This window comes from Dromaius novaehollandiae, chromosome 20 (assembly GCF_036370855.1).
Source record: "Dromaius novaehollandiae isolate bDroNov1 chromosome 20, bDroNov1.hap1, whole genome shotgun sequence".
Classification (NCBI taxonomy): domain Eukaryota; kingdom Metazoa; phylum Chordata; class Aves; order Casuariiformes; family Dromaiidae; genus Dromaius; species Dromaius novaehollandiae.
Window position 1 is genome coordinate 14,550,960 of NC_088117.1, and position 27,674 is coordinate 14,578,633.

At 37.1% G+C, this 27,674-nt stretch overlaps 1 protein-coding gene across 14 annotated transcripts in view; it reads right to left on the minus strand.

The window, feature by feature from the left end:
- The window catches only part of GARNL3 (GTPase activating Rap/RanGAP domain like 3), a 61,733-nt gene that overhangs the window by 474 nt on the left and 33,585 nt on the right, over nucleotides 1-27,674 (minus strand). For 9 of the 14 annotated variants that reach the window (XM_026112187.2, XM_026112183.2, XM_064524013.1 and 6 more), the window contains 16 exons: nucleotides 27,142-27,248; nucleotides 26,138-26,259; nucleotides 25,218-25,322; nucleotides 22,175-22,249; nucleotides 21,286-21,397; nucleotides 20,467-20,565; nucleotides 13,768-13,884; nucleotides 12,885-13,057; nucleotides 12,424-12,582; nucleotides 10,231-10,297; nucleotides 8,580-8,687; nucleotides 8,013-8,131; nucleotides 7,452-7,587; nucleotides 6,169-6,378; nucleotides 5,757-5,868; nucleotides 3-4,979 (listed from right to left, as the gene is read on the minus strand). In XM_026112187.2, coding sequence (XP_025967972.1) covers nucleotides 4,823-4,979; nucleotides 5,757-5,868; nucleotides 6,169-6,378; nucleotides 7,452-7,587; nucleotides 8,013-8,131; nucleotides 8,580-8,687; nucleotides 10,231-10,297; nucleotides 12,424-12,582; nucleotides 12,885-13,057; nucleotides 13,768-13,884; nucleotides 20,467-20,565; nucleotides 21,286-21,397; nucleotides 22,175-22,249; nucleotides 25,218-25,322; nucleotides 26,138-26,259; nucleotides 27,142-27,248 — 1,978 coding nt within the window. In that variant the 3' untranslated portion in view covers nucleotides 3-4,822. Of the gene's footprint in view, nucleotides 1-2; nucleotides 4,980-5,756; nucleotides 5,869-6,168; nucleotides 6,379-7,451; nucleotides 7,588-8,012; nucleotides 8,132-8,579; nucleotides 8,688-10,230; nucleotides 10,298-12,423; nucleotides 12,583-12,884; nucleotides 13,058-13,767; nucleotides 13,885-20,466; nucleotides 20,566-21,285; nucleotides 21,398-22,174; nucleotides 22,250-25,217; nucleotides 25,323-26,137; nucleotides 26,260-27,141; nucleotides 27,249-27,674 lie in introns of those variants that run through there. The other 5 variants (XM_026112184.2, XM_064524014.1, XR_010392424.1 and 2 more) reach the window with 4 other exon arrangements.

Consider the following 27,674-nt stretch of genomic DNA (forward strand, 5'->3'; position numbering starts at 1 on the left):
AATAAGTGGTGTCAAATTTATTGTTTATTATAGGTGAAGGAATAAATGGTGTCTGTTACCCCTGCAGAAAGTGATACACTGCACTTATAGCTAGAACTGTTTTGATAGGAATGTTTCTATTATTTGGATGCTACATCTAAAACAAAACATACATATTATCACATGACATTAAAAACAATGGCAATACATCAAATTTTAAGACAAGTGGTGGTAAATAGTTTTTCATCACAGAAATTTAGCAACAGTCTTAACAATATGCAGTTATTAAAGTACAAAGCAATCTACTAACATTCAAAGACTTCATTAAAACTGACATTTCAAGTTGATAACACTTTCTGTACAAACCCTTAGAGACATAACATTTTCATTCAACCAGATAAATACCTAACAAAGCTACAAATAAATATGCAAAAAATACTCCTAAATTTTCTTTTCAAATTATGGTGCTAATGTTATTTTAAGCAGCAAACAGGAGTCAGTCAGTTGCAAGTCAGCAGCAAAGTGAAGCAGCTAGGCCATTGTGCAGCCTGGCACAGTTACTGTCCTCTCCTGTAAGTTAACAGTAAAACGTACTTTCTATCCTGCATGCTAGTACAGCTGTTTGTTTGCTGCAGACAATCACAGAACATTTCCTGTATCCTTAGTATTAGGTATTTAGTTCTCAGGGTATAGTTTATCCCCTCACAAAAATTAGGTAGGTTATTAGAAAATACTACTTTAAGATAATTGGCAGGCAGTGGGCACATGAACTGTGACACCAAATTGTTAACAATGGTAATATAGTATGGTACTTAGCTTCATACAGAGACAGCAACAAAAATGATACCAAAACACCCTTTCACTTGCAAATGGGATGATATTTGTTGTAAGATCAAGTTATGTTAGATTCTTATATATGCTTAGTACTTTTAGTCATTTAAAACTTGTGAAAGCCATCACAAACATAAAAGAAATACTTCCCAAATGCAGGGGAAAAAAAAAACAGATCAGGCTGGGAAAGCTCCTGCAGCTGCACGCACAAGTTATAAATGCACACCTTTAGGAAAGCATGCATTAGCATGAAACTGGCTTATCCTAAGTAGATGAATTGGCAGAAAAGCAGAAAGTAAATGGCAGGAGCAGCAAATTTGAGCATATGTAACTGGTCATGTCAGTGTTGCTCTTCTTGTGGGTCCTATCTAAATGGTTAACTGCTCCCCACCATACTACAAACTGCCTAAATATTTATATAATTGACTGGCCTAGTACTCAATATTTCAGTTGAATCTACCAGGCAATAATAAATATTTATTATTTATGAGAAACATTTGTGTGGCTTGCATGTGTATATAAAGTCATGTGCAGGCGCACTACTCGTTCTGGCTGCTGCTTGCATGCTGTATGTTATGCACTTAAAACAACAACAAAGCCCCAAAACCCAGGAAAGGGTTGTAATCAGAACAGGACCACTTTTTCTTTGCAAAACAAGCAACTGAAGGTATTGATTGTTCACATGCATCTATTCTTTCTAGAGTTTATATTTCTGCCTACTGGGATTGATAGCACCTACCCCTTCCAAGCTGCACATGTGTCTTTATCTCTCCTTAGAAGGAAGGGTTTCATTATTTTCATTTTTCAAACATTTATAAAAATTAATGTGTACTGCATGTAACCCATGGCACAGTCTGAGGCTTTTAAGAACCCACAGTACAGTTTTAAGTACCCACCTTGTACAGTGGCTGTTTGTCCAGTTGTTTCAGCAGTTTCACACAATTGTGCAATAATCTGTTTTAGACACAATAAATGTGATACAGTCTTTCATCGAATTTGGTTCTTGTGGCTTGTGTCACAACAAAATCGTAACATCAGTACCATGCGCTCTACCTTCTACTTACACTCCAGGCTGCTCTCCTACAGTAAGTATCTAACAGCTACATGTACACCGCCCCAAGGCCTCAGCTACTATCTCTGGGAGTCATACAGGCAAACTAATGTCACCTGATCTTTCCCAATTCCTTTTGATAGGTCTGATATTCCTACTTGCCTGCAAGACATGCTGATTAATTGCAGAAGCAAAAACTCAAGAAATGATAGTCTTGTTAAGGCACTTACTGCATACATTTGGAATAAAGACAGGTATTTTTTTTTCAGTGTTCAGATCCCATCTGTCCTGTATGAGTAATATTCTTTTAGGACCAGAAGGTGCCAATGTGACCTGCTAACAGCTTGCATCTGACCCATTAAGTCAAGCTACAGCATAAAATTCAGATTAGGGAAAAAAAAAAGAGTTGACAGAATCTGGGCTTCCCTCTTCAAGCTGTTCCAACATCCTGTTTGAGATAAATACCATGTAGTCAGTCTGATCATTTTTTGTCAAGCTTAAGCATTCAAATTTGAGCAGTACTCCTTTCAATTCTTTTACTGCTTCTTAGTATTTGCTGGATGGCATCAGCGCTGCTATTACAGACATATATACATAGGTATATATAGATAAAGATAGTGTGCGCATGCGTCTGTGTGTGTGTATTTGTGTATATACTGCAGATACTTAAATTCTGGGCAACACCTTATTGCCATTGCTGTGATTCTGCTCAAAGAAAATAACTTGCCTTCCTGAGGCTCTCTGACTCTAACTGGGTCTTGGTTAAGGTGCAAATGCCCCAGCTATACGCATCCCGAGTACCGCCATTTCCAGGGGTCGTCATCTGTCAAACTTTCCCCATTCTTCTTGGTCTCTCTAGTGCTCCATCTCTAAGGCCTTTCTATGTCTTTCAGCATACCTAAAGATGTATTTGCTCAGGTTCTTCAAAACAAACTTTTTAAACTCCCTGCGTTGCTTCAGCTATTATCAAACTATTAGTCATGGTAAGTCATGCTAGAACAGCAGGAGTGAACAACTGCAATATATTTAAAATCTGATATTTTGAGAATGCAAAGCAAAGTTTCCAGTTAAAATTTTATCTTAACTAAAGCCTGAGTTCTGCAACATACTGGTACAGTCTTCAAAAACACACACACAACAGAAGTAAAATACTACACTGAGAATTCAGTTTATGGAAAAGAGAAGGTGATGCTTCTGCTTTCTAAACTTATTTTAGTGTCAGTAGTGCTCCCTAAAGTGGATTCAATGAGTCCACAACTTCCAGCAAAAATAAGCATCACATGCAATACTTTCAGACTCATATTTTTTCAGCCTTAGCTGACCAGGTAAATAGGACAGGATAGATGAATACAATCTCTGGAAATAACATTCTCCAAAACAAAGAAAAAAAAGTTACAACCTCTTGCAAAGACTTCAAGCTAGCATTTCCTTTCAGATATTTATTAAGGGTGCAAAAATCCTGAAACAATAGCAGCCATTGGTTAACACTGCTTCTGCTCCTAGATTAATTACTCTTTGAAAAATATTGCTTCTTTCCTTGATCGGCCATTGTAGTTGAGAATAAGAAGCGATCCCTTCAATTAAGGCTTTGCATATTTTCTTAGGTGGAGCAATTAAGCCATTACATATAATGAACTGGGCACAAAGTACTTTGGAAAAAAGTTTTACATTCAGACAGACTGAAGTAAAAAAAGGCACAAATCTCCAGATATTCATGCTTGGACAGAAAGTGAAATCATGATACGTGAATGATACTACAAAATAAATCAAGAAAGCAGAAGTATTACTAAGTATAGAGCAAAAAAAACCTTGCTAATAAAGCTAAAATCTTCATATATAAAAAGTCTGGAAAAATGAAAAGAAAGCAAACCCTTTCAACGTATTGTTTAAAATTGATTTTTGGCATAGAGGAAAGGGTAAGACAATAAAAACAAAACTAACAATCCTTAAAGATGAAATCTTGTCTTTTAACAGAACAAAAGATCTTATATGACCACTTCGTCATAGAAAACTAGCTGCTTAGCAGTGAAACTTCAGTCTGGATCAGCTTAGAAAAATACAATTATCCGGAGCAAAGACTATCACTGTTAATGCAAGTGCAGACAACAGCTAATTTTGATGCCTGCATAGGAATCCTTGTGTAGTCAAAAAGAAAATCAAGTGTTGACTTCTGCCTGTAATGGAAAATCTGTAGGTGCACTACAGGAACAGTATTTCAGCAGATGGAAAAGCAAAATATTTCTTTGACTTTCAATTTTTAAGGAATATTTTGAAAGTTTGTGTTTTATATAAAGAGTCTCTCTGCTCAAGGATTCTTAAAGCCAAAACAGTTTTCAGGTTTCTTTTAAAAAATGTGCATGGATAGGTTAGAGCAAAGAAAGCAGCATGTTCATATCTTACCTGATCTTTACAGAATATCCTTGATTCTTCAGTGAACATAACACAGCTGCACCATTTCAAGGACAAACTGCACTGTTTGGAAAGACCTTGCCTACAACCTTTTTTTTTTTTTTTTAAAAAAAAAGATTAAAAAACAAAAGGCGTGATTTACATTACCAAATTCTTCTTCCTACATGACACACTTTTAAAAGAACTCATAATACTAGTAACAGCAATCAGCTTAGCTAAATGTTGCTTTCATTCAGGTACTTCAAATATAAGAAGTTCAGAAAGAAGATTACTTTTTATTCAGTTCAGTTTCAGCCTAAAGCTCTCACTGATTACCTACCTTTTGAATGCCACAAACAGTAATGGTTCATTAAATGAGAAAAGAAAACATCTATATGTCAAGGATGTAAGCATCACCAAGTCAGGCTGAGCTAGCCAGAACAACATGGATTCTATAAAGATTAATCACCAATACCTCCAGCCATGTTTATCACTAGAAGCAGTGTTTGTGACATTCCTATAGAGCTCACAGAGTTTTAAGAAAAGGAAAGAAGAAAGGTTTTCAGACTCTCATCACTTCAAGTCAATGATGTCTTCATCATATAAAGAAGTCAGCTGAAAAGGACAGCTAGATGGTGGGCTCTCCTCTCTGTTTGCTACAGTATCAGGATCTGAACTAGTGGAAAGATGACGCTTTTCAGAATTGCTTTCAGAAGAGCTTGAGATTATCCTGAAAGAGGAAGACAAAGGTCACTAAAAAAATACACAGATCAGAGCAAGTAGGATAAATGGCTATTTCTGGATTCAATCAAGTTGTATGAAAGACAGAATACCATCGAAACTGAGTTTCTCTCTGTTTACCTATACTTCAGTAACCACTCATATTGCCACCACATAAGCAGAACACAGTTAAAACGTAAAGTTTATAAACATTCCCAAAAGCTAATGTTAAAGTTTTTCCAAAAAAATATTTTCCAAATATTGAAACAAATCAAATATAGTTTTAAATTGCAGAAAAATAACAACAAATTATCTCAGGCTACTAAATTCTGTCTCTACTCTTCACAAGTGTGGGTTGTGAAGAGTGAAAACAGCAGAATGGCAAGGGGGCCAGGTGAGCAGAGCCATATAGACAAATGCTACTGTGTTTCTTTGCAAAATTATTTTGGAAAGACAAGACCACATGAAGAAAACAGTGAGCAAGTCTGCACAGTGCAGGCCTATTAGAGCAGATCCTAGTGACAGGCTCTGCAGCAGGTCCCCAACAAAATCCCATTTAGTCTTCTTTTGCTCATAACATGACTTTAGCAGAAAGTATAATCATTTCAATAAGACTAATATTCAGATACTCAAACAAACACATTAGTATGAAATTCGCGTTAGTATACAGAGGTCTCAGTCAGCCCCTAGTCCATTGTGATAAGCATGAACAGTTTGAAAAACAGTCTGCTATTCTGAAAACATTTACGGTCTAACTTAGGTTCTTTTTTCAAGCCAGTATATTTACCTGTCACTACTAGTTGATCTTACTGCTCCCCGCTTGGGGTCTGACTGTCTTCGAGAAACCTTTTTTTGCTTCTGTAGGCCTTCTGTCTTGGGAATCGGCTCATCCAAGAGGCCTCAATAAAGGAATAAAAGACTTAATATTCTCAAAAGAAAATTAAATATTCATGAAGATATTAAGATCTCTCTCCTAGGTTTCTATTAGTAACTAAATAGTTTCTAGCTGGCTAAGAATATCAAACCTAATATGTGATGAGACACTATTTGCAAATAAGCAGTTTTCTCACTGCTTCGTTTGTTTGTAGTACTTGTTTGCGAATAGGGTCACATGTCAGAAATCCATCTGTGGTGGTCCAAAGATTAAAAATGTCATAGTTGGCAACTGATATGTACACTAAAGAATGAGGGGAGTTTACCCAACAATTCTTTACGTGTTCTGCTTGCGATTTCTTTAATTTCCATACGAGATAATGATAGTGAGTGAGTAACAGGAACAGAAGCAATGCCACTGGATATTGGAGTAGTGACGACCTTGGGAACCAAAGGTGACTTCAGAGGTCGTTCAATGCTCCGCCCGACCAGATTACTGAGAGGAATTTTGTACAGGTTTTTGCATGGAACTTCACCTGAAACATAAAAGGAAAAAAGAATGTTACACTTCCACAATAGTAATGGTTCTTAATGTGACAAATGAAAAGTTTTACAGACTTCATTGTGCTGGATGATTTTTAACCCAAATAACAAAGACCTTTCTTGCCCCAGAGACCTTTCAATATAAACAGGCTAGGAGGAGGAAAAAATACAACCAAATTTTGCAGCCTGGCTATTTGGCTTAGAGAAAAAAAGATGACTGACTCCTGGTGACATGATGAATTGGCAGTGGAGGCTGGTATCCTGACTACAAGACCATGACGTTGCATTCTGTGCAAGATTTTCCACATATTTTAATATGTTGGAATACTGGAGCCTGGATCTTAAAAGGCTTAAATTATGGCTCCTTTTCTTAGGTGCGTTTGCCTAACTCCTAGAAAAAAATAATTTACCAAATATCACTGCCTTTTAAAAATTAAAATTATGATTGCTTTCTCCTTCCCCCCTGCCCCAAGAGTGCAGCAGCAGATATAAGTGAGCAAGAGATACATACACCTTGCACTATCTACTTGAAGTTCCCTTGTTCCTCCGTTATTGTTCCCAATTGATTGATTGTTCACAGATCATGTTACCTTAAACTGACTGTGCAAACTCTTTTTCAGCTAGAACAACGTCTTACTCTTTTGGTTGCAAAAGAGTAGTAGTTGCTAGACTATCATCCAGTGATAGTTTAGCTGGTCTGAAATGAAATGAATGGTGTATGTGAAGTCTCAAGTTTTTCCACAACCATGTTATCTTCGCATTCTTAGTCTTGGCTATATTGCGAAAGATTCATCAAGCTACTGAAATTTAATTCATCCCTTCCTATAGAAATGACTTCTTCAAAGCAGTGCTGTCATGCATTCAGAGGAGATAATGTGGGGGAAAAGCTCAGCCAGGTGCTTCAGATCTGTGGATAAACAGAAAATGTCTACCTTCTGGACTCAGCTATGAACTCAAAATCTTTTACCTGATTCACTTTTATTTATTAAAGATCTGCTGCACTAAGACATGGTAATTCTTGGAATGATCCAAGACCATCGCCCAAGCTGCCTGGAAACCATGTTACCTTCTAAAGAAGAAACAGGACATTCTGCCATTTCGTATGCTATCGGTGTTTGAGGAGAACTTCTTGAACTCATTTCCTTGGAACTGCTACTAGGTGATCCACTCACTGCAGCAGTAGCTTTAAAATAAATATCTGACTGAAATGACAAAGAACTCATCATTAGTACAGCAGACTTTCTAAATCATCTGTTGAGTAAGAGCTCAAATGTTTGCCCATTATTTTCTATAACCATTGTTGCAGTATTGCTGCCAAGTCAACCATGGTTAGTCATGGAAAGATTATCCAATGTAAATGAATCCTTCTGTGATGTGGAAGACAGCGTTTGCCCCTTAAACAATCAAATATCTCAGCTCTGGATTACTGGGAGCAATAAGAGACAGTGAGATGAATTCTGATTCTCTTTGTACTTGATACAAAGTAAGAGCACACATATGAGCAGTTACCACACATCAAGTAACACACATTTCAGTTTTGTTTTGGTTCTTTTTTCACTGCACCAACCTTTTTGTGAATTAGATTCCAACATCTTACAGAGACAAACACGCTTTTCGTGCGTCTTACCCTTGATGCTACAAGTTGAAGCCCAGGCATGACTGCTGTATGGACTAAGTTCCCATTCACCACTAACCGGATCTCGATGGAATCAGTAGTGAAGGCAAGAATATACGGGAAAGCACAAACTGCAATGAAAAAAAAAAAAGTATTTAGCAAGGAAAAATGATTAATGTAAATGTTTCTCAGATGCTCCATGAAAACTATTCCTGAGTATCTGACCTATTCTGGCATCTCCCTTTTCTGTGACAAATACTCTTTAACATATCGATGGCCATTCAGCTACATTGAGCCTGAAGAAAACTTCACTCTCCATGTCTGGCAGAATGTAGACTGAATGGAAAATGAAAAACAGAAAAAAAGACAGAAGAAAAAAGTTCAGCAAGGAAGAATTTGGCCCCAAGACTCCACTTTTTAAAAATATCATATGCAGAAACTTAGCTGAAGTGGCATGATGAATGCAACATGCCTATTCCTAGCATACATGTTGTAATTCCTCTAACAGCTAAGTGTAAGCCCAAATGTAATGAAAAAAAGAGCCATCCAGTAAAAAGATATATGATGATATTTTCTTACCAACAGCATAAGGAACTTGATTCCAGCTAAAGTGGAAGTCAGAAGCTGATGGCTGGATCAATGGAGAACCTCCATTAAGGGGATACACCTTTCTATACTGGCAAACATCTACCCAAAAAAAAAAAAAAAAGATCCATCACCTTACACTGCAAATGACAAACACTGACATTATAGGCAGATTTTGCAGAAACATGGGTTATAGATACAATCAAATATGTATGTAGAACTTTTGCTATATCTATGTAGGTGATAGGGAAAACATGCTTCCTTTGTGAATTCAACATTTGAAAGATCAAAATATACTAGATAGTTGTGCTGCCATTCAGAGGAACCTCGACAGGCTGGAGAAATGGGCAGAGAGGAACCTCCTGAAGTTCAACAAAGGGAAGTGCAAAGGCCTGCACGTGGGGAGGAATAACCCCTTGTATCAGTGCAGGCTGGGGGCCAATGAGCTTGAGAACAGTTTGGCAGAGAAGGAGCTGGGGGTCCTGACGGACAACAAGTTGAACACGAGCCAGCAATATGCCCACATGGCAAAGATGGCCAATAGCATCCTGGGCTGCATTAAGGAAGAGTGCTGCCAGCAGGTCAAGGGAGGTGATCCCTCCTCTCTACTCAGCACCTGTGAGGCCACATCTAGAGTGCTGGGCCCAGTTCTGGGTTCCCCAGGACAGGACAGACATGAACCTGCTGGAGCAAGTACAGCAAAGGGCCACAAAGATGATTAAGGGACTGAAGCATCTCTCCTATGAGGAGAGGTTGAAGTTTAGCCTGGAGAAGAGAAGTGTCAGGATGGATCTTATCAATGTGTATAAATATCTGAGGGGAGGGTGTCAAGAGGATGGGGCCAGATTCTTCTCAGTGACTCCTCTCAGTCTCATAGACCATAAAGCAATAGAGTTTAGAGACATTTAAATCTTGCTCTGCAGTACCAGTCCAATAGCCAGTGCTGGAACATAGGCATATTTATCCTGTATCCATCAACGCTCACTTTAGAAAGGCAAACAGGACATGCCTTCTGAAACAGAGAAAGCTGTGCCTTGTCCTTCAGCACCACCTAACAAAGGCTGCTTCATGCTGAGAGCTTCTATTTTCATGAGGATTGGAAGCAAAAGTACATGTGCATTGCAGGGAGAAGCATGTGTTAGTGGTATCCAAGGCCTTTTTGCAAAAGGAGGATGAGAGATCTACAATGAAAGAATGGGGCAGCACAAAGAAATGGGGTGGAAGAAGAAAGCACAAAAGACAGAATGGGACAGCACAAAAAAGAAAAAAGGAGGAATGATAAACTGTACATTTCTTGAAAAAACCTAGTAAGTGTGTAGCTACCCAAAGAATGAGACAGATCTGAAGGAACAGGACTTTTGTGAATAAAGTGGTAACTTCTATAAACATTTGGACACATATCTGTGTAACTGAAATTAAAACTGCACAGCTAGTATTTTTAAATTTAGCATAGCTTGCAATAAAATAATACTTCTATTTCTAGTCTCTGTAATATGCATGTAAACTGAAAAGAATACATGTTGAAAATCTTTTAATGAAACACTGAAATCTATTTTAAAATACATATCTAAACTCCACTGACAAAAAGAGGAATTACATATACCGATTGAGACCTTACCATTTTCAGTCTTCCCTGAATACTTACAGTTGTAACATAACAGTAGCCCAGCTTCACCATCTTCATAAACATCAATAGCTGCAACAAAATTAACCTGCAATGATAATGGGCAAAGTTAATGGATGGGCAGACAGGATACTGAGGTTATTACAACCAGGTTTTGACTAAAAAGCAATGCTATCAGTTGGTGGGTGTAAACTACAGATAAAAAATGTCATTTCCAGATGCAGTCTCTTTTGCAATTTATTGTCAAGATGCTCTTAGGATGGAAATCCATTTCTTCTATATTCAATGCTGACTATACTTACATTACAAAATGATAAAAACTTACATAACTTATTTGGCAATGGGAATGTTGGGAAATGGGGTGATTTCAGGGCAGGTGTGAATCTACATGCTATGCCAAAAATATCAATTCTAGTAAGAAAGCTTTTAAAAAAACAAAATCTAAAAAAGCTCCACAGCATATCATGACTAGCAAAATGACCAGAAACATCAATTATTGGATCAAAACCACTAACACTTAAAGAGATCAATATGGATGTACTTCAAGAATTACTGAGTAGGTTGAATTTAGAAGCTGAGAACTGACTCTGGATAAACTACAATGTTTTTTACATAGCACAGGCTATGTAAATTCTCACACTTTAACCCTGTATTTCTCTTCTACAGTTAAATTAAGAAACTCAGAACACCCACAGAGAATAAGGTATCCTTTAAGAAAATGAGATCTTCTTGGTGAACATAATTAAAAAAATACAAATTTCATAAGACGAAAATCTCTGCATATAAAGATTCATCAAATTCTGCACTACAGTCAGATAATGTAGTATGATTTGAGTACATCAAACCACTAGATACAGAAGATCAGATTAGTCAAGCACTTCCCAGATCACAATATTTACTATTTCACCATGGAGAGGGTGAAGGGATTGGTTCCATGAACAGCAGGTCTTTGGCCTTCCTTTATACAATAAGCCTATATGTTCACCTCTTGATTTAGGATCACTGCACAGGTCAAGAATCTGTTAAACAGCCCTGGAAGTTTACATATCTACACCAAATACATTTTGACCATCCTTTGTATTGACTGAAAGCTTGTTCTGCTTTGTGACTTGTGGAAATAATTTGGCATTCCATGTCAATATCACAGAAGCGCTCGCACACCTCATATTAATTGTCTGCCTTATTTGTGTTCTCAAAGGAAATGAGGGTTACTGGAGAGGAGAAGAGGGGAGAAGGGGACAGTTCTTCCCCACCCCCATTCTTTACTTGTAGTTCTTCCTGAACAGGATTAAGACAGATTTCCAGTGCTACGGAGAAGCTTACACTGCATCTCCCATGCCAGGAGTACCAAACATTTTCATCATCAAATCTGAATAAAAATACAGGCAAAAAAAAAAAAAAGCTCCCAACAAGAACCATCAGATGTAAAGAGTAGTCCTTGATCTCATTAAGAGGAAAAGAGTTAAAAAGAAAAAAACCTGTGCAAAATGTTCCATTTTCTGTGTCTAAAGCTAGATGTCCACATCCATATTCAGAAGCAATTAAAATTATCTGATTTTTAGAGATGCTGAAAATCATTATTTTCTCAGCAGCAGGAAATACTGGAACTCTCTTCTGAAAATTAGGACACTTACTTTAATCCCCAGCCCTAAATCCTAGTTAGAAAGATGCAGTCACTGTAACAGTAATAGCAATGCAGTTTTTCTTTTTCTTAATGTTATTTGTGGATTGGGCAGCAATTTCTTTAATAGATCTAAAAGCTACATATAAATATCTCAGCCTTAGTACATGCAAATATGCAAAGCTGAATGAGAGACTGGTGGCCAACAACTGAGTTTATTTTGCTGCAATTTCTTAAAAAATAAAATACTGAAACTATAAAGAAAAAGCAAAAAGTAAACTATTGACTAAGAAAGGAGAAAGAAGGCTTTGCATTTCTGCTGACAGCAATATTGCAGAGTCTGAAATACAGGCTCTTTCCTAATGTGTCAAACCTTATATTTGCATCTCTTGCCAGTGATTATTATCACATATCCTAAAAGGAAGAAATATCTCAGAGTCCCCTAAAACAGAGGTTACAGAAGCGAAAAGTGAGAGGCATGAGGAGCTTGTTAAATGATACTTCCAGGAGGCCATCACAGGATGCACTAAATCTGCAAGAAACTATGTTCAGTGTGGTTCTGTGAGAAATTAGTTTCAGTGCTGAGAACTTACCTTGTTTGCTTCAACATGATGCAATCTATAGGACTCCCCAGTACTTTCATTAACTAAATCAAACTGATGCCGATACGCTACACAGATCATATTGTCACTGTCTCCAGTAGGTCCATCCACCAGTGTCATAACCACTGGAGGGTCGGAAAGGCATATTTCCTGTAACATAAATGATCAAATTATTCTCTTTTTCAAGTTCTTACTAAGAGTACTGCAGGTACTCCATGATTTTAAAGTGATGTGCTGTAAGCACAGAAACTTGACAGGTAACAAGCAGAAACTCGATTTAAAAGTATCTGGAAAGTTTCTTTGGAATATATATGATGGAACCTCATGATACAGCTTCTACCTTAAACCTATTCAGAGGTTCAGGAAGATAAAATGTACGTCCGTTGCCTTCCCCACCACTAGCTGAGTGCTGCCCAGTCTGTAAAGGTAATTAGTGATTTGATTACACATACCCGGATGTACTGGAATTCCTCTACTGGAGATTCAGATGATGATAGCAGAGAGCCGCTGGTTAAACTGTTGCACGGATTGTATTTCTTTGTGACAAGAAGTAGTTTGTTTCGAATAGCCACAACAATCCTCAGTTCAATGCCATGGTGAGTATTAATGGCATACAAATGGCAGCCTGAGGAAATAATGCTAGATTAACTACTTGGGTTAGGGCCCGCTTTTTTGTTTTGTATTTGTACAATAGTCAGTACAATGCAGCTCTGATGCATGACTAACCTACTTTAGCATTACAGAATTACAAACTCCCCAACATTATAACATTATCTTCTAGAAAAAGACAAAAGGCTATGACTTTTTTGAAATCTCATCGTTTTCCCCTTACTCTCTAAGATTTGCAAGTAAAAGACTAAACACATGGATTTTTACTATTCTGCAGGTTCCAGCCTTCCAAAGAAGCTTGCTGCTACAGATCAGAAAATGCTTACATCTACTAAAATAATCTGCAACACCCGAACTACTCTAAGCACTACTTTTTAACAGAAATTTGCCAGTGCTCCTCACCCTAACAGTGACCTTTACTTTAGTCTTGCATTCCTGCATAATTCTTCTTGTACCCCTCAATTCTGAAAGCAATATATCTATTTTTCTCTAGAGCTTTTCTTTAGCAGAAATTGCCAAGTAACTTGGTATCTTTTATGAAGTTCTCAAATGGCATGCTGGACTATATCCAAACTTATTTTCACATATAAGCTTAACGAAGTTTGAATTGACTGTCCGGAACAAAACTAAAGGTGAATACCTACCACAGCTTTAAGAGAACTAATAAAACCTCTGGCAACTACTGCCACAATACCTTATTCTTTAACAAAGAATAATAAAAATCACCTTTTGTTCTCTCCAGTTTATTTTCTCTGCAGTCATATTTGCTCCTTATCATCTGCTTTGTTTCTATATCTTTTTGGACAGCACTGAGTCTGAAGACAAGGAGACGAGAGTCCTTCCCTGAAGGATGGAGAGAGCCAGGGAACAGCAAGTTCAAAAAAAATGGTGGTGGTTTGAAATTATTATTTCCAAAGAGAAGCAGCACCTAACATGCAGGGCACAGCCATAAGAGCTAAGACAAAGCAAATTGCTTTCGGGGGATAAGCAACAGCATCACAGCAAAGAAAGACTGCTTGTGAACTTTGCCTAGTCTTTGCAATTCTAGGAACCAAACCCTTCAGTTCAGTAGCAGTCTCCCATCAGGTGGTGCTGTAGCAGAGAACGACGCAAGAGCTTCACAGTACCATGAAACCTGCAACAGAGTTTGAAAACCTCCTGGATGCAGACTGGTTTTCTTTGTCAGTTCTTCAAAATTTAGGCAACTTAAAGTTCCAAGGCATATTCCAACTGCAAAAATAACACAGTATTCACTGCCATAGCTAAACCTTTTGTTTCCAACAAAGATAGATATGAGTGGAAAATACAACCCTAAGTTCAAAGCAAATAAATAAATCATGTACAACTATTTTCAGTTGGACATGAGCAACTGTTAAGAATAATTTCTTATGTAAGAAACTAAGGTTCTTAAAACGCATGTAAGACAAAGGCAGTATCTTTTAGTGGTAACTGGTATAGCATTACTGGACTAGCTGGGATAGCTGGAAAAATTAAACATGCTTTCTTAACATACAGGGTGGATCCCACTGGTGGATCCTACTGTAAATTCAAAAGCAAGATCAGAATGGATGCTGTCTTCCATTCCGATAGAACATCAACATGCATGAGGCAAAATCTGGCCTTTGCATCACCTTCTTTTCCTGTAGCAAGTATAAAGAATGAAAAACATAAACCATTCCTTAGGTCCACCACAATCTGAAACATCGCTTAATCAGACTCAGAGAGAGACAAATTCTCAGTGGCAACACTAACTAAAGGAAAACAAACTATATGTAATCACTCTCTTGTGTGCTTGTGGAGTTCATGAAAGAAGAATGGCAAGCAGCATTCACCCTTTTGGAGGGAAGGCTGAAAAACATTAGCTATATCAAATGTTCAGGGACAGTATTACTGCTCTCGTCAATTCAGTATCTGCTTGGACTTACTCTACTTTGTGGCATTCAGTTAGCTATTCCAACATAACAATGTGATGATTTCAGAAACAGGCAAATTTCTCAAACAAGCAAAGATTCTAAATATGGATTGCTGTGGTGGGGACAAGTCTTAATAGTCAGACAAATAGCAAGGCATAGAAAATGCATGTATTAGCCATTTAGAATATCAAACAAGTTATCAAGAAGTAAACTAAGATGTAGATGTATAGTATGTCAACTACTACATGCTTTAGATCCTGGTAACATTAGACTTGCTCCTTTTCAAGACCCTTTTTATTCTTGATGAGTAAGGCTGTCTACAAGGTATTTCCCACCGTATCTGAGAATCTCCTCACCATACTTGAAATTGTCCTTATCCATGGCATTTGACCAGTTAACATCTTATATGCTAGATGCAATGAATTTGGGCACTGTCTGCTCAGGAAGTCTCACAGCTTATTGCCGGCTTTCAGAAAGTGCAAATTATAACCCTCACACCCAAAGCTAGATGGCTCTCATAGCTGTCCAGCAACTAACTGACCCTTTCTGTCAATCTAAGGTCCCTAACAGATTTGTGGTATCTCGCTTTAGGAAAGGAATAAATTTGGTGGCTACCAAATTCACACAACATTTTAATTCTATGAAATCAGAAATGTAATCATGGACATGCCTCTTCATCCATCCTTATAATGGACTAGATTAGTGCACAATTCTTGGTGCTGCACGTTAGTGTTGTCAAACACCATCACACACCTAAAAGACTACACATGACCCAGTACCCTAAAATCCTATTCCATTTCAACTACTTTTGATTTTAAGCTAAAGAAGCTACTGCCACAAGCTGAAGGAAGGTCATCCTTTCTGATCTAGAATCAGCTGTAACTCTTATGACTACCATCACATGCAATGAGATCAGAGATGGCTTTTTTTTTTTTTTGGTAACCTAATGGAAGGTGCAGCCATTCAAGACTGAAAAAAGTTTATTCTAAATTTATTACCATTTTCTCCTAGATTCTGCCTCAGACTAATCATTTCTTCATCCAGTGATAACTGCTGTGTTCAGTCTTCCTAGCTGAGCAACTATCTCAGCTGGATATTTTGTGAGGATTCTTGGTTATGCAGACAGTTCCAAAACACTACACTGTGTACCTATAACAAACCTCAGGAACTTTCTCTAGGCAATTTAAGTGGCTACATTATTTAAATCAAAAGGAAAAAAAAAAAAAAAAAAGTCGTAAGCCTGCAGACATAGCTGAAAGTATGCAACACCATCTAAATTCAATACTGTCATTTTTGGAGGTTTTTTTGTTCCATCTTTGAAGCTCTAGACTAGGATAAAAGACCCTCCTCCCTTCAATATAATGAAGTATCATGACTTTAAGTCTCTTCCATGAATTTCTAAGTAACTTCTTCTTTGATTCCCAGACACAGCAATAAGATAAATTCATGCTGACATAAGAGGCAACTATGAAAAACACCTAGGTAGGAGGTAAGGTATAAAAAGGAAGATGATGGTCATGCACAGACAATGACCGACTTAATATCTAGTTGTCTGTTATGAAGGTTGAAACAGTAATCAGAGCAGAGCAAGACGATCCCTGAGGGTTATGGCAAACTTCAGAGGACCCTTTACGCTTCTCTGAAATACGACATTCTTATCTCTGGGAAGGTGCTGTGCACGTGCAACAGAGAATGACAAATGTGATAAATTTTGCCTTTGGCAGGCATTTTTATTACGGCAGAACAATGTCTTCTGCTTTCACTGAAGTTAGTTTTAATAAGCTTTTTTAAAAAGGAATTGGGGTAGAGATCCCCACAGATCACGGGACTGCAACCCAATGGGTCGACAGTGAGCCTGCCTCTCAGCAAACATAAATCTTCACCTTCACTTGTTGCTTAAAAGAGCTCTGTCCCTTTGACAAGTGTGTCCTCTAGGATCCTTCACACCTCCTTCAGGATACTAGCTGCTTTGCAGACCTCCGAAACACCCCTGCTGTAGTGTTAGATATACCTGGGGCTGCCTATAAAAGCTGTCAGACTATCATCTGAGCTTTTTCCACAGTTTTTCTTTACCTCCTACGGACTTGATTCATACAAGTGAAGGAGCTCTTCCTCCTTTCCCCTCACCCCAACAGAAAAGTAAGCTGTAACAGAAAAGCTGTGTTTGGATGACAAAACAGATCCATTTCTGTGCTCCACTGGCCTTGTATCTCATTACTAGGACAAATTTAATCAATATTAGTACAGGGATCCTTGCCACCAAAGCAATTCAGGCCGCTCTCATTGATACCAGCTGTATTGGTGACTTTTTCAACATCATCTTTGCCGGAAAGGCTGACCTGAAAGAGCTCTTGCTGATAGTGTTATCTTCAGCTCTGGTTTCATTGTTAACATTTCCTCTCCCTCAGAAATGTATGGTATGCCAGAAAGCAGTGGGAGCAGCACTTGTTTCTTAAAAGAGCCGCCTGAAGGTGATCTCAAGCCTAGCTGTCAAAAATCATTGCTGCAGAAATACTATACTCTATATGAACAAATTCATAACACCATCCTCAATTTTTCTGCTCGAGTCTTAAAATGCTACTGTTTCACATTGATGCACTTGAAGTACATCAGAGGATGCACTTCAACAATGTGCTTAAAAAGTTAAGCTTAAACAGTTAAGCTTATGATGTATAATGCTATACGCTAAAAATCCCATGAAACCTTTAACACTAGTTTACAAGCCCAGTATGAGTATGCTTTGGTTATCTAACTCATTGTTTTCCCCATTCTTGCTGTATCAGCCAACTTCAGTCACCATGGAGATAGGAAGGTCTCCAAAAGGTCAGATGGCAAAACAGTGCTTGAAGCATATTCTGGAAAGAAAGAGCAAGTATGATTTTTATTCTGCCCCATATTTTAATTTCAATATGGTACACGAATACAAAATAGGAGGCCAGAATATTAACAAGTTTAAAAACTATCTTAAAAAAAAAAAATTCAGGAAAGCATCCATATTAAGAGTTAAAAATCTCTGCATTTTTTAAAAAGGATAAGACTTTACCAAAGATACATGTACGTGTAATGAATTGGTATCAGTAACTCCTTGCTCAAAAAGCCTCACTACATCTTTCTCTCTTCAAGTTTAACTAAACAGTACAACAGTTTGACTATTAAATTTAGTGATCTGTTCCAGCAGCTTCACAAACCTTCAAAAACTTTGGATATAACTACCCTTTTCAGATCTTTAGAAATGTCTCCCATCTTCCAGGTATGTTCAAAGGTCATCGCAAATGCCTTTCAGACAGCTTCAGCTAGTTCTGCAAGCATCCCAGGGTGAATTTCATCAGGACCAGACAATTTAAAAAACATTTTGCTCACTTAAAAATTTGCAACTAAGTGTCCCACTCAGTGTCTTTCTCCTTTCCAGCTCCTTACCATCCCTCCCTCTGGCAGACTAGTGAATCAACAATTTCTTTGTTCTCATAAAACGCTTTCTTGTTACTTTCCATGTCTATTGCCAAATGTATTTGATTTTGTATTCTGGCATTTCTGATTTTGTTTCCATGTTTGTTCTCTTTTATGTTCATTCATATGTTGCTCTGCTTATATGTTTGCTTAGTATTAAATATACATACAATTCAATATGAAATTCTCCTTTAGATTTTTTCTTCTATTCTGTGGAGGTTATTTTGCCTTGCTTCTGAAAAGCTCACATCAACATCATCGCTAACAAGTTTTATTTACAAAGATTTCTTATTTATGCTTCTACTTTCTCACTTGCCATAACAGATACATTTTCACTGACATACAGATACTATTAATATCAGAGTATTTAAGGATGAAAAATGTCATCCTGAAACACAAATATTTTGAAAAAGCTAAAATTGAAAACTAGGGATGAAGCCTTAGCCCTACTGAACACAATCTGTGCAAATCCCAGTGATAACAAAGGAACCATGTTTTACCGCAGGTTTAGGTAAATGTAACTTCAGCCAATACTGAACAGACAGACATAATGTAATAAAAAACAACAAAAACATTTATAATTACTTTCTTTGTGTTACACACAAAGATCTTGTGCTTGCTTTATGTGTATGTTCGCATTGTGAATTTCAAATCACGGACTTTCGGGAAAAACAAATACAAATAAAACAAATTTTGCAGAACAGTTACATCATAAGTAATTTCCTCCCACCCTTTTGCATAACTCAATAGACATATAATCCAGTTAAGGTGATTTCCAAGGGGTGCCGAGTTCAAACAGTGGCTGAAGAAACTATGTCCCAATTTCTGCATCAGCTCTGGATCAGAAGTAAATTAAAACTGCCAGGGAAAAAGGCAAAATGTGACAATTCTTTTAAAGATGAGTAAAAATCCTTTTTGTTTCTTCCAAAAATCTTCTTGTTGCAAGCAGGAAGATTAAATTACTTTCTTGCAAAAGAAGAGGAATTGCTGAGATAGTAGCAAGGTTGAACATGATTCAAGTTAATTAAGAATGCTATTAATTTTCTGCAGAAATTCTGTGATATTTGGTATGTACATTCTGGATGAGAACAACTGAAGATGCAGCCAGATGGAAAAGTCTTCTCTCTTTTAAAAAATAGGCTCTAATGAAATGGTTCCTGCAGTTAATTTGGATATTTTATTGATTCTGATAACTTTCAGGAATCCAGGCAAAAGTGGAAGTTGACAGATGGAGTAACCTACTCCTTCTGGAGAAGGAAGCAACAGAATTTGCAGACTAGAGAACCAACATTGCCTTTGTCAGGGTTTATGAGGATCATCCTCACACAGTCTTCTGTAAGATTTCTGCGAAGAATGTGATGCACCAGAGACGACCTTCTGTGCTAGAAACAGTAAAGCCTTAATTTAAGCTCACTAACAGAGGTATTCAGGAGCATCTGTTCTGACAAAAGGGCCTATCAGACTATGCTGAAGGGTTAGGAAGAGTTAGGAAAGGGCTTTAGGATCCAGCAAAACTAGCTTTTGCCTATGAGGGTTGCTGAACAGACTAGGATATGGATCCAGATATACTGCAAGAGAAGGGAAATACTGCCTTGACAGGAGCTTAAGCAGTCACCAGGAACCTGAAGAGGACACGTACTATCGGCTAAACACAAAACGGCAACATTTGTCTCTTACGGAACTTGGGATAGTTCTGTGCTCTGAGAGGTCTTCAAAGAGGCCCCCAGGGATGGAATATGGCATCTTTTCTGTGTATGTCATGATAAGTTTTCTTTTCCAGGAACAAAGATGCAACTACCACAGTAATTTTGAATAGAAAAAGGGAAAGAGGTAGAAGGATCTCTAAAGGAAAACAATAAAAACTCTAAAATCTAACAACAATGAAACAGTAATGGCTATGTGATGTGACAAAAGGTGATTATATAAATCTAGTACTGCAGGAACTAAAACCTATAGCATTTTTTCATGCTTCCTTAAGACAGGTAGCTGAGCTATTCCCTCCTACTGTTACGTCTGCTGAATAACAACATTCATATTAGAATCAAGGAACAGGGACCTCTCCTACCTTTGTCTGTTCTGGCAATCAAAAGATCCAGAGGTTCCAGCACATGCATCTGCTTTATTTGGAGAGTTTTATCAAATACTTGTACCAAAGGTTGATCATCTAAAAAGGAAACATACATTTTCTTTAAAATTCTGCAATTTGCTAGTCAGTGGTTTTGAACTATTTCATTCTTGTAATAAAAGCCTTGTTCTTTTCTCATGAAAATGGAGACAATCTGCAAAAATCTGCTATGTAAACTGTAGTATCATAGCTGATATTTCCTTAAGGGAGAGTTTCATCATTGTCATGGATCAGAATATGCAACTGAAGCATAAAAGGGACCTTTCCTTTGGGAAGTTTGAGAATAATCACTGAGAACTAACTTCATCCCTCAGTCCTGACAGCCTTAGGTGGCCCACAAAGGATAATGAGTCAAGCTAGGAAAAATCATTGCTAGGGAAGTATCAGGCTTTCTTTGCCACATAAGCCTTTGGCTTCATGCTCACTAGTATCATCAAGGACTAAGAAATCCAGACAGAATGCATAGATCCTCCTTGAACTTGCATTTAATTTCATAAACCTTTTCAATAGTCAAGAAAACAGCATTGGAAATAACAGAGCATTCAGAAATCTGCATTAAAATTGGTTCTCTGATATGGCTTGATTCTGGTGCAGAGAGAATTTTTGCAACTAGTTTACATAAATGTAATAAATTCACTTGGATTGGTAACTATAAGTGAAGAGCTACCAACACCTGAACAGAGTTTACGAACATGCATTTTCAGGAATTTGGTCAGATACATAAATAATTGACATAAAAACACTAGATCATTTACTAACCATCTACTAACAAGATGCCAGCATCTGTAGAAACTAGCAAGGACTGGCCCCAAGAATCCGCACAGACAACCTCATGAGGAAAATTGCTGCAGAAAGACTGGGACTCCCAAGGCTATGAAGTAACATAAGGTATACGTATTAAGTACACTAGGAAATAGAGATCATAAAGACACAAAATGTGATATACAGTCACAAGTAAAAACACAGATTTTTTGGCAACATATATTACTCAACAGTATATTTTCTGAATTTGAGATATAAGAATTTAGTTTGTTTTCTTACAGAGGAAGTATTCTCTCTATCAGTTGGCTTGGAAAACTAATAAATATAAGCTACATTTCTGGAATACTGGAATCAAAACCCATGCAACTGATATCCAGCTCACTACTTACCTCTCAAGGTCCTCCCCACCAAATACTAAATATTAGCTGAAGTCTCTGAAATTCTACAAGCACTTCTGACACTACTGTATATAAGATGCACATAGGAAAGTATGGTTTTCTATCTTCCAGTCCCTATGCCCTGGAAAAATCTGGCATTACACTGGAAATAAAAACATAACTGAGTTTTGTTTCAAATTTGACGAGAAGTTAAAAGATATTGCATATGGGAAAAGTACAGAATTTTCATTAACTGTTCTCAGATATTAAAATATTTTTACTTTCTTTAAACTTGAGAAGTGCTTCTAGCTCCAGATTCATCCTTTATCCATTAGATATCATCTGCAGAATCACTCTGACACTATGCATTACATCTTTGCTGCAATAGCACCTAATTACAAAAGCAAATAAACAGTATACCAAATTGAGATGCAATGACACACTCAATGGCATTTAGAATGCCACAGTTTCTAATAACTCTCCTTAGTCAAACAGATGGTTACACTCACCTCCTTTTTACAAAGGCTTGTGGTTGCCAAATTAGTTGGGGCATCCCCTTTCACAGTGGTTTTCAATTTCAAAGCCTAATACAAAACAGATGCTTTATTTAAACTGATTTTTTGTCAGTAATACCAAAACTATAAGGAAAGGACAATTTAGGACTACAAAGTAGTTCCAGCTTAGAATTCCTATTGTGTTTTAAGTAATTTTCTCAGGCAAGAAGCAATATTCCTTATATCCTGAACGAAGACTGCACTAGTCACTAGTGGACTGCCAGACATCTGCTCAGCCAAAACATACTCCCTCCCCCCACCGCCAAAAAAACAGAAGCTTAAAAACCAAAAAGAAATGTCAAACATAGTATCAGAAAAAACAAACAAACAAAACACCTCAAATGATACAAGCTATTCACAATTCATTCTTTCTGTTAGCTGGATATTGGGTCCTCATATCAGTTATACAAGCTGACCTTTCATTTGCAAGATCACACACTAAGTGAAATTATATACACATTGTTGTGGGATGCCAAAGACATACTGCCACAATATCACAGATTCTTCAACTACAAATAACTACAAGTGTGCTGATTCTGAAAGGGCTAAAAGCTCTAGAGAAACATTGTATAAACAAAGTTTCAGTGAGATACAGAATAAGCCTATTTAAGGCATCCTGTACATCTTCATTGCTAAAGATCTTTACAGGCAGACCAAAATCCAGTGTTCCAGTAAAGCAAGGACACATGAAATTGTCATAGCATCCTTTAATGCAAAGTTTAGAAATTACATACCCCAACTTCACTGCCCTAAATTTTGCCCACCATCATGTACAGTCTCCATCAAATGACAGTAATGAGCTGCATGCACTATTTGCACATTTGCATTAAGCATGGCTGTCAGGTTATAGAGATGTATGAAATACTTAACTGCATTAACATTTGAATTTCACCAGTCAGTAGTAATCATCTCCTTGGCAACAAATACATAATTTAAACACACTGCTGAGCCAGTCATCAGTGAGTTTTGTTTTCTGTCTGAAAAAATTGGCTATAACTAAGGGGCAGACACATTCACAGTTAGGCAAGAATGATCACGAACTACTTGAAAGACAAGCTACACTGCTCAAACATATAGTTTGTAAATTTGAGGAAAACTTTCAGCAAAGGGAAAGATTTAAATGTGAAGAGAAGCTCCAAGAAAAAAAATAAGCATAAACCTATGTGTTAACCCACATACTGGGTTTCCCTTTGAAGAAGACTATGCCTAAGATGGAAGTCTTGTTTAAGAACTGTTCCCAGTTACATTTGCTACGTGAGTATTTTAACAGCTTTTAACTGGTGGATAACCAAGTTCATAGGTCTCTGTACTTTAGATAACCGTGGTCTTCTTTAATTTCTGTACATTCTGTAATTAGTAAACCCAGGAAATCATTTATTTGTTATTTCTTTCTGCATATTAAAAACATATTTACTCTTATTTTGATGTCTGTCTACAGTTGCAAGCTATTTCAAGGTGGTTGGGGGAGGTGTGGGCAAAGTATGGAAGAAAAGACCTCACAGCACTGCCAATGCAAGCTTTAACAGCCCTGAAATTCCTTTGCACCACCCTGCACAGACTGATCTTAAGCTGGTACTGCAATGTAATCTTTTGGAAGAGATGTTCTTCACTGTCAATCATTATCCAGTATATTTCTGGCACGCAACAGGACAGTAGGGAGAGTACCTGAACGTCCTGTTGTTCATAACAGGAAACAATATTGATTAAGTAACATATGCAAGAAAGAAATCAAAAGTCCTATGAAATAGCTTCCTTTTAAAGGCTTGTTGAAAAATTCATTCTTACTGAATAACTGTTACAGAATTCCCCAAAGACTGAGTCTGTTTTTGCAAAGTGGCTGTTTGGTGGTGTGCCAATTAAGAGGCAGTTATGAACGGCTGGCATTAATTCTACAAATACGTTTGTATCAAATATGTTCTTCAGTTTAGAAACATACAAAAATACAGATTCAAAGACAATGCGTACTTTGAGCTGAAATGCACACTTTGGCTCAGCTGCTCATGGAATTACAGTCTTAATCTATTAGCTCATTGCCACCAGAGAGGGAGGCCTTGCTTCTCTCTCTCTTGCTCTTAACTATCTGGCTCCGTTCTCTGCCTTTTACTGGATCTGGAACTTGTCAGACTCTTCCATGATTTAACTTGGTTTACTAATCCGGATGAAAAATGGGCATGGGGGAGTGTTCTGTTTTTTTCTTTGTTTTTCTAGTTCAGTTTCCTGCTGGGTTAGTGAGTTAAATCAGCTAAGAAAAGAGGTATTCTTAACATAAGCAATAGAACCATGTAACCAGTCCAGGATCAAGAAGAGACAAGGAGGAAGGGACAGGGGAACTGATGGGCATAGACATTTTCTTTTTCAGCTGCAATGAACTGTTAGATCAGATCAGCCTGTTTTGTGAATCTGCACTATCTGCATCATCAGGAAGTTTTACTCCTCACTGGATCAAGATGTTAATAAGCCCACAGAAGATTGGAGGCAGTGTCTGATCTGTTCAAACACCTTCATTTTCAAAGATGTGGGGCAATCTCTGATTTAGCAGGACTGTCAAAACTTCCTGACTAAGCTAGTAACAAGTAAATTTTGAGAAATTCAATCTTAATGGAACATGTGTAAGAACTCAATGAAACAGTACCTCTCTCCAAAGCACAGAGAAAGACATAGCATTTTTCTGCTTGGAGACAGAAACCATCTGCTGTACAAAACAGGGACAAACCATTTAGGTTTGATCCTAAAGGACAATTTTTCCAACCGTGCTTTCCATTTATGTATTTTATAAAAATATTTGTAACCGTGTTGTCTATCTCAGATGTTACAGATAAATACTTTTACTCATATTTTACTTTAACATAGGTTAAGTTAATGCAATACTATAGAAATATTTCTGACCAGAGAGAATTGCATTAAGCCCTGACATAACTCTGTACACTAATCAAGTTATAATAGGATGGGTGACACAGTCTTTCTAAACATAGACACATACTTCCTAAATTGAGCCTACTTGACCAAGACGGACAAATTCTGCTTGCCGAGCTTCCTCTTTTTTCCGTGTTGATTTGGGGGACTCTGGTAAGACATCACTAAAGGACCTCCTATTGAGCATGTTCTAAAACAGGAAAAGTTTTTTTTTTTTTTTTTCACTGAACCAAAAGTTTTCATATTCTTTTATTTTTTGATTAATTTAATCTGATATCACTTAAATTTTCTGTCCTTTTGGGGTATTTTCCTGTCATGATGAACCTAACTGTATACCTTTTCAGAGGACAGAGATCACAGCTCCTTCAGTCCTTTACTGCTTTACTTTTCAATATGTCAGCATTTATCAATGTTACATTCTGTAAGATTATAATAAAGACTGCAGACATTAATATGTTTATAAAAAAAAGTTTAAGCAGCCCTATTTAGCTAAGAAAAATAAACAGGAGAAAAAATCATTAATTTTAGAAGTGTTTAACTTCTCTTTTCTTGGTTAAGAATCACCTCAGGAGTAAGTCTTTATTATTCTAGAATGAAGTTATCTTATGGCTACCCAAGGGTAAAAATGATCCAAATTTACACATAACATAACAAGTAAGTTCATTTTTTATGGTGAATAGACTAATACCTGTTCTGAATCTTCAGAGCTTACCTTTCCTATTCCCTAATTGAAGGTAAGATTATAAAAAGTACGTTGTAATGCTTCTTCACAGAGAATTTTGTCTTCTGCTGTTATTAACTAAATTCGTGAAGAGTTCTATCCTGAAAGGACTTTGACAACTTTCATATAATTGTAAAATAAATTAGCTGCCAATTAATATTTAGCCTAGTGTATGCAATTCAGTGCTCATCAGGATGATTGCCTTTTTAAGCAACAGAACATTCAATGTACTAATGAGAGCAGGAGTGGGTAAATGAGGAGTACAGAGATCGCTTATGACTTACATTTACCTTGTGTAGATCAGGCATCAGGTCCTGGTATAAAGAGCGAATCAGCATGTCTAGAGTGCGCTGACGTTTCTGAGCAAATGTTGGGGTTTCCAAGGTGGCTTTTTCCCCGTTTATTACTAAAATAAGGTAAGAAAAGAAGATAATTGCTTAAAAAGGCTTTGCTGCCTTTCACTGAGTTGTCTCTATACAAAAATACTTGTTTTTTCATGAGCAATTTAGATTCATTTCCCTTTTCACCCATATTTGAGTAAATAACAATCCCTGAAGCTTAAAAGGGTAAAAAAAGAAAAATAGTAGAATTCTACACGTCATCCCAATAACCTCCTAACTGATACAAAAATTACATAGACTTCTACTCAATTTAAGTACCAAACCAATTTAAATATTTTTTAGTAATGTATGTGAAATGAGTTATCAGACAAGCTCCTGTCGGGTAGATGTTTAATTGTAATTATCACAATCAGATCCCAAAGACCTCCTTCTGGCTGATTTAGAGGGTAAGTAAAGATCAGTGAAATCTGGAACTGAATCACTGCAGAACTAAAAAATTCATAGTGTTGCTAAAACTTACTATTGCCCATGCAGCATGCATTCAGAAAAGCTTATCTTTCCAGGTTTTCCAAGCTGTTAACCTAACACCTTTTATTACTAAATATATCTAACAGCATTATAAATTCTTCCAAATCTCCAAGGCTCTTAAGAAAGTGCAAAGCTAAATATGGCTACGCATTCTGAAAATGTAAAGGTCAGTTTGGATCTAGCAGCCTGAGAAGCATAACTGCATAGAAATTCATTTTTCTGTCAATCTGAATGGAACAGTTTGATAGAACTGACATCCCATGTACTCTCAAGGATTTGGGGGAAAAAAAAATCTGTACAGAACTGTGGTATCCACATGAAAATGTGTTTACAATTTACCACATCCTAAGCATTTTGAAATTCAATTTATTAGAGCACTTATTGAAAAAGTGTTTCTAGCAGAAGAAAAACTGACTTACATTTCACTAACACAAAATCCCTGAATTCCTGGTGATTTGTAAACACAGGTGGGGATGGAAGGGGAGGCCCAAAGAGAGGAACACTTTCTTCTGAAAATATTTTCAGCCTATTGAAAGAACAGCTCTTTATTTGTATTGAAAGTCACATTCAAAACCCACCATTTTAACAGACACTATTCAAAACAGAAGTAAGAACTGGAAACTGTTATCAGAGCATGTGTTAGGAACTTCCATGGGTCTAGTAACAAAAAAACCCTCATAAATGGGCACAGAACTATTCACTCAGACCAAAAGTTCTGCGTCCTTTACGTGAATTAACACTGGGATACTAACAATTACAACAGAACTTTGTAAATCTACTCACAGAACAATGCTCTTACTGGTATTGGCAAGATCCAGTCCTTTTCAAACAAACTAAGCTGTAAAAAAAAGTTAGTTACCCACAAAATGTGTTCTCCTTGTAGATTTCCACTTTTCCTATCTATGCCTTTACCGCACACACAAAAGATTTGATTCTTTCTGAATAATAATAG